The sequence below is a fragment of the Mus caroli genome, chromosome 2 (genome assembly GCF_900094665.2).
Source record: "Mus caroli chromosome 2, CAROLI_EIJ_v1.1, whole genome shotgun sequence".
NCBI lineage: Eukaryota > Metazoa > Chordata > Mammalia > Rodentia > Muridae > Mus > Mus caroli.
Genome location: NC_034571.1, coordinates 20,107,135 through 20,114,808, shown reverse-complemented (window position 1 = coordinate 20,114,808; position 7,674 = coordinate 20,107,135). Strand labels below are relative to the sequence as shown.

General features: G+C 41.2%; 1 protein-coding gene across 1 annotated transcript; it reads right to left on the bottom strand.

Moving 5' to 3' along the window:
* Positions 1–249: 249 nt before the first annotated feature.
* LOC110305651 (interleukin-36 alpha) lies at positions 250–6,175 on the bottom strand. The gene is made up of 4 exons (XM_021177709.1): positions 6,160–6,175; positions 5,958–6,071; positions 5,346–5,485; positions 250–462 (listed from the first exon to the last, which is right to left on the bottom strand). Exons 1-4 carry the CDS (start codon positions 6,173–6,175, stop codon positions 250–252), a joined length of 483 nt encoding a protein of 160 aa, XP_021033368.1.
* Positions 6,176–7,674: the final 1,499 nt, after the last annotated feature.

Sequence of the window (7,674 nt, the reverse complement as noted above, 5' to 3'; positions counted from 1 at the left end):
AAGAAAATAGCAGCATTTAGATCATTTAGACTTGCTGACAAGCCAATATAATGGAGATATTTTCTCAAATGAAATTTTTGCTTCCTAGATGAATATAACTTTTAGGTTGACATGAACAAAGCCGCCTCCTCTCAAGGATGAAGCAGGATAACAGTATTCATGTAAAAAAGAATGGCTTGGAGAGCTAGAATGGTGGAAGCAAAGGTGAGGTTCTCTGCTTGGGAAGCAGCACCCATTATAAGACTGACCTTAATGTACCACAATCATCTCGAAGTCAGTGATGAAGATTTCCCCCAGTTCTTGGGTCAGAATGAGTGGGCAGCTCCCTTTGGAGCAGACAGCGATGAACCAACCAGGGAATGCTGCAGACTCAAATGTAGAGGTTGTACCACTCTTCTTGTGATAGAAGAGAGAGGCTTTTACAGGTTCCTTTTTGTTGTACATTTCCATTATGTTCCCTTCCTGGTGGGCGAGAAGGAGATCCCAGAAAGAAACGTCACCACGGGAACTCTTCACTTGTTTTTAAACATCAGATTCCATCTTTTAAAGCAGCCTGGAGACTTCTGGTTCTTATTAGAGACTCATATACTCCAAATATATGTTAAGAGTATAGTAGAAACATTAGGACACAAAATTTCAATTTTGTTTGTATTTTCAATGTTTTGAGACAAATTCTTGAGACAAATTCTCTCTGGGTAGCCTCAATGCTAAGATCAGAGGCAGGTACCACCAAGTCTAGCTGTTTCTCTCTCTCTCTCTCTCTCTTTCTCTCCACCATCCACTCTGTAGACCAGAATAGCCTTGAACTCAGAGATCTGCCTGTCTCTGTCTCCTAGTTGCTGGGATTAAAGGCATACACCATCACTGCCTACCTCATTCACTCTTAATGTTTTGAAAGAATAAATTGGCATAAGTTTTGGAGATAATACACCATTGTTTTAGCCATTCACTTCCTGTTTCCTACAAATAAAGATGTTCAAAGAATGTTTACACAATAGCATAAATTTTGAGTGAAATACAATTGTCTTTGTGAAATTTCTTTAATGTTAGCACCGTGGACATCTTTATTGTCAGGGGATGTCCTTTCATGTGTTGTAGGTTGATCTGTGTAGGCAGTATCCCTACCCTTCACTCACTAGACAAATGGCACATTCTTGTCTCCAATTGTAGCCACCTGTTATAGTTAGGGTTTCATTGCTGTGAAGAGATTCTATGACCACAGCAACTCTTACAAAGCAAAACATTTAACTGGGGTTGGCTTGTAGTTTCAGAGGCTTAGTCCACTATCATTATGGTGAGAAGCATGTCATCGTGCAGACATACATGATGCTAGAGAAGGAGGTTAGAGTTCTACATCTTGATCCACAGACAGCAGGAGGAAGACTGAGACATACTTCCTCTATCAAAGCTATGCCTAACCCAATATGGCCACACCTCCAATAATGTTACTCCCTGTACCACCCAAGTATCTTGACGTTGACAACTTATTTTCTAGTAAAAAAATCATTCTATTTTGTTTAATCATAAAACTGAGCATTTGCCTATGACTGCTCATTGAAATAAGTCAAGATAATAATTATGGTGCCAAGAGGTCTAGTTTAAATTGCCTTACTATAATATATTTTTTATTAAATAAAATTAAGATGACCATTGCAGAGATTTATATATTTTTTCACAAAAATTATCAGTGAAACTTTGTCTAGAAGATAAAATCATACACTCTATGACAGTTTAAATGTCCTTGTTTTTTGTACACTGGCCAGCCAGACCAGCTTAGTTGGTGAGCTCCAGATTTGGTAAGAGATCTTATCTTAAAAATAATGTGAAGCTCAGTCCTCTGTGCACCTTCCCTGCCAGAGGAGATCTTGCCTCCAAGGAATATTCTGAACCCAGTACTCAGGTGAGATCAGCAATTTCTCTCCAGTGTCTCTTTAAGGCAGGTTCATGTAGGAGCTCACAGGCCGCAGAAGCAGCAGAGCAGCTGGGACAGGGTTCTATGGACCTATATCTGAAGACAAGAGGTGGGACTGTTCCACAGTCCTCTGTGCACTGGTCTTGCCAGGAGAGAGCTGGTCTCCCAGGAGTGCTGATACAGGCTTACAGAGTCACAGGAAGAGCAAGCTCCAGCTACCTACAGCAAGAACATCTAACACCAGAGATTACCAGATGGTGAAAGGCAAACACAAGAATCTTACCAAAAGAAATCAAGACTACTTGGCATCATCAGAACCCACTATTCCCACCACAGCAAGTCCTGGATACCCCAATACACTGGAAAAGCAAGATTTGGATTAAAAAATCATATCTCATGATGCAAATAGAGGATTTTAAGAGGGACATTAATAACTCCCTCAAAGAATTATAGGAGAACACAGGTAAACAGGTGAAGGAATTGAACAAAACCATCCAAGATATAAAAATGGAAGTAGAAACAATAAAGAAATCACAAAGGGAGACAACTCTGGAGATAGAAAACCTAGGAAAGAAATTAGGAGCCATAGATGCAAGCATCACCAACAGAATACAGGAGATGGAAGAGAGAACATCAGGTGCAGAAGATTCCATAGAGAACATCGGCACAACAATCAAGGAAAATGTAAAATGCAAAAAGATCCTAACTCAAAACATCCAGGAAATCCAAGACACAATGAAAAGACCAAAACTAAGGATAATAGGTATAGATGAGAATGAAAAATTTTCAACTTAAACGGCCAGTAAATATCTTCAACAAAATTATAGAAGAAAACTTCTCTAACCTAAAGAAAGAGATGCCCATGAACATACAAGAAGCCTACAGAACTCCAAATAGACTGGACCAGAAAAGAAATTTATGCCGACACATAATAATCAAAACACCAAATGCACTAAACAAAGATAGATATTAAAAGCAGTAGGTCAAGTAACCTATAAAGACAGGTCTATTAGAATTTCACCAGATTTCTCACCAGAGACTATGAAAGTCAGAAGATCCTGGACAGATGTCATATTGACCCTAAGAGAACACAAATGCCAGCCCAGGCTACTATACCCAGCAAAACTCTTAATTACCATAGATGGAGAAACCAAGGTATTCCATGAAAAAAAAACCAAATTCACACAATATCTTTCCACAAATCCAGCCCTTCAAAGGATAATAAAGGGAAAACTTCAACACAAAAGGGAAACTAAGCCCTAGAAAAAGCAAGAAAGTTATCTTTCAACAAACCTAAAATATAGTCACATGAACAGAATATCAACTCTAACAACAAAGATAACAGGAAGCAACAATTACTTTTCCTTAATATCACTTAATATCAATGGATTCAAATCCCCAATAAAAAGACACAGACTAATAGACTGGCTACAAAAACAGGACCCAACATTTTGCTGCAAACTGGAAACCCACCTCATGGATAAAGACCGACACTACCTCAGAGAAAAAGGCTGGAAAACAATTTTCCAAGCAAATGGTCTGAAGAAATAAGCTGGAGTAGCCATTCTAATATCAAATAAAATCTACTTCCAACCCAAAGTTATCAAAAAAGATAAGGAGAGACACTTCATACTCATCAAAGGTAAAATCTACCAAGATGAACTCTCAATCAATGGGAAAAGATCTTTACCAATCCTAAATCAGATAGAGGGCTAATATCCAATATATACAAAGAAATCAAGAAGTTAGACTCCAGAGAACCAAATAACCCCATTAAAAAGCTACTACAGAGGTAAACAAAGAATTCTCACCCGAGGAATACTGAATGGCTGAGAAGTACCTAAAAAACTGTTCAACATCCTTAATCATCAGGGAATTGAAAATCAAAACAACCCTGAGATTCTACCTCACACCTGTCAGAATGGCTAAGATGAAAACCTCAGGTAACAGCAGATGCTGGCGAGGATGTGAAGAAAGAGTAGCACTCCTCCTTTGCTGGTGGGATTACAAGCTGGTACAACCACTCTGGAAATCAGTCTGGTGGTTCCTCAGAAAATTGGACATAGTACTACTACCAGAAGATCCAGTAATACCTCTCCTGGGCATATACCCAGAAGATGCTTCAACCTTTACTAAGGACACATGCTCCACTATGTTTATAGAAGCCTTATTTATAATAGCCAGAAGCTGGAAAGGACATAGATGTCCCTTAACAGAGAAGTGGATACAGAAAATGTGGTACATTTTCACAATGGACTACTATGCAGCTATTAAAAACAATGACTTTATGAAATTCTTAGGCAAATGGATGGATCTGGAGGATATCATCCTGAGTGAGGTAACACAATTCCAAAAGAACACACATGATATGCATTCAATGATAAGTGGATATTCCCCAGAAGGTCAGAATACTCAAGATACAATTTGCAATACACATGAAACTCAAGAAGAAGAAAGACCAAAGTGTGGATACTTAGATCTTTCTTAGAGCGGGGAATAAAATACTCATGGAATGAGTCACAGAGACAAAGTTTGGAGTTGAGAATGAAGAAATGACCATCCAGAGACTGTCCCATCTGGGGACTAATCCCATAAACAGCCCCCAAACCCAGACACTATTGTGGATGCCAACGAGAGCTTGATGACAGGACCCTGATATGGCTGTCTCCTGAGAGGCTCGCCAGTACCTTACAAATACAGAGGTGGATGCTCACAGTCATCCACGGGACTTAGCACAGTGTCCCCAAAGAAGGAGCTAGAAAAATTACCCAAGGAGCTGAAGGGGTTCGCAGTCCCATAGGAGCAACAACAATATGAACTAACCAGTACCCCAGAACTCCTAGGGACTAAACCACCAACCAAAGAGTATACATGGTGGGACTTATGGCTCCAGCTGCATATGTAGCAGAGGATGGTCTAGTTGGACATCAATGGGAGGAGAGGCCCTTGGTCCTGTGAAGGGTCTATGCCCCAGTGTAGGGGAATACCAGGACAGGGAATCGGGAGTGGGTGGGTTGGGGAGGAGGGGGATGGGGGATAGGATAGGAGGTTTTCAGAGGGGAATGGAGGAAAGAGGTCAACATTTTAAATGTAAATAAGAAAAATATCCAATAAAAAATAAAGAAAATAAAAATAATGTGGGTAGAGATGAAGGAAGATATCCAGTGCCAATCTGACTTATTTATACACACATGTGCTCACATATATTACTTTTGTAAAATGAAAGAAAATGTTATTTTGGAGAGTTGGTTTCAAAAATCCCCTACATTTTTCCTTATTCTTTGGTGATGTATGAACCCTTAAATCAGTATAATCTGGTAATTATCTTTTAAAAGATTTGAAAATCAGAGTTTCTGTTAAGTGAGTGCTTTGTGAAAAGGTGGACCCCTCATCCTTGGCCAGGAGAGAGCAGCTCCTTCTTTTCTAAACTCACCCCAAGCTGTAGCACAGGCTGCTCCCCATCCTTGGTGCAGAACAGGCAGCTCGTAGGCCTTTGCACTCCCATGTACGTGGGATCCCCCCTGTTCTTCTCAAGAGTGTCCAGATATTGGCAAGGGAGCAAGGTAATAGTGACTACAAATGCAAGGCAGAGAGCAGGGTTCAGTTCATGTTTCCAAAGCATCATCTCTAAACTCAGCACAACAAAATAGAGGCTGCAATCTTCTCACCAACCTTCCTGTCACCTGCCACACACCAGTTGGCTCAGACAGGCATCCCATTCATGTGATTGACAACTTCTCATGGATTCAAAAATTCATCTCATAGACCTTTCTCTTTTATTTAACTCTTTGGAGCTTCACAGGAAAAAAAAATCTTCCACCATTTCCTCAACTTAACCCTCCATTCCTCCTAGGGTCACCTACCTCCTTTTTCCTTGACCCATCCCTTGGCTGTCTAAGACTATGACTGCCCTCTCTTCTGAATTATCCATGTAATGCTCCTCTCCAGATACGGGCAGTTAACACATGTGTGGTAAAATGAAAGGCCGAGGACACACTCACAACATTAGCCAGAGGGGCTGCCACAAAGGGCCAGGGCTACTCACCTGGAACTGTTTGCTCTTTCCTTGGGACTGCAGTGAGGATATTGTTCTCCAGGATCCACACACGACTACTAAGATCCTGAATATGTCTAAGCGAAGGTGTTGCTGCTTTTAGTTCTGTAAGGAAAGTAAAAAGTAAAAAAGTCGAAGGCACAGAATCTCTCCCCTTTCCAATCTTTTGCTTCTTCATGAAGATGGTCTTTACCGTTCTCCTTATTCATTATGGTGATGTTGTTTCTGAACTGCCAATCTGCAGATTGACCCTAGGGAAGACACAGAGTTAGTCCTAAGTCACAGTTTGACCCAGGTCAGAGGAGCTGGTGAACAGCTTAACTGTGACCCCAGGCAGATTCTCTAAACCAAGTGTCACAAGGTCCCATTGTATCCTTAGATTCATCTTATTGTCCAAGAGAAGCATCTACTCTAGTTCCCATGTAGGCCTGAGGTACAAGGGGACAGAGAGCACCAAGGTTAGAGCCAAGCAGCAAGAGATTCTGGGCAGTGGCTGAAAGCCACAGGCTGCGTTTCTAACCTGATTGCATAGGAATGTGTCCGCACTCTACAGAACTACACCCACTACTGTGCTCAGCTTCTCTGACAAGCTCTACTAAGGTCCAAGCCTTTTATCCACACCACGAAAAGAGGAGGTTATGCCTCAGTGCACCTAGGACTGCTGGACACCCTAGATAATTGCTGGTTCCATGTGCTGGAGGGCTTGTTAAGCATCTGTTGGAATAAATGGCAATTGTAGTATGCTTGTGGCTTAGGAAACCTTGGAAAGGGAGCGCTTGCTAAGCCTGTGAGAGCAGTAATCAGGAAATAGGTCACATATTTTAACCTGATGGAGGAAAGAAACATTATGGGATTTCCCCAGGATGGATGACTGGACTAGGTGATGTAAAATGAAGTACTAGAATATTGCTTCTATTAGCAGGAACCTACAGGAAGTGCAAGCGTGTATAAGAAGACGATTCTCTAAGTCCTATATTATTTTTAAACTGGTACAAGTCACCTTGGGCTGACTCCAGTGGATATTCCACCTTCTCCCAGCCAATATTCAGGTTGCTTCGCCACCAACAAGTTCTGACCAAAGCAAAGACATCTCCTGGACTGCCTGTCCACATTTCAGCACATTTAAGTCATTATCTTGTTAAAGGAAGAGGAAGTCTGATGAACCACTCACATTTTGGGTGCTCCCTTTCGACACTCTATTAGGCACAGATCACACCCAAACAGCAATTTTATTAAGCAAGACAGAGACACAAGGTGGATGTATCTGAATTGGGCAGAAGCAGCAGTAAATGGATCGGTAAGAATTATTTTTAAAGGGAAAAAGGAGGAAGATCATGTTAGAGTGGGCTAGAATGAGGAGGTAGGTTCTGGTTGGACTTGTGAGTCAATGTAGCAAAATAGGAAAATTTGATAGCTGGATCTCCGTAGTTACCCCCAGGAAGGAGTCAGGCACAACTAGGAAGTGGCCAAATAAGGGAATCCAATGGTTTAGCAAGAGAGGAGAGCAGGAAGGGCAACATTTGCTGGTGCCATGTTTGCCATGCTTGGGCCTAGTTGTCAGATGGTCTATCAGTTGTCAGAGTGCCCATCGTTAGATTTTTCTGAAAGGAAACTGAGGCAATGATTTTGATGCCTTTTCCCACATAGGAGTTACAGTGTGCCTCTGAAAGATCTGAAAACATGTCACTTTCATACCTTATTGGGTTCC

Excerpts from the sequence above, each read along its gene's own strand:
- LOC110305651 (XM_021177709.1), bottom strand. Across the intron at positions 5,486-5,957 it reads GAAAGAGCAAACAGTTCCAG|TCACTATTACCTTGCTCCCT; the intron begins GTGAGTAGCCCT and ends TTGCATTTGTAG. Across the intron at positions 463-5,345 it reads AGCCTGTGCTACAGCTTGGG|GAAGGGAACATAATGGAAAT; the intron begins GTGAGTTTAGAA and ends CTCGCCCACCAG.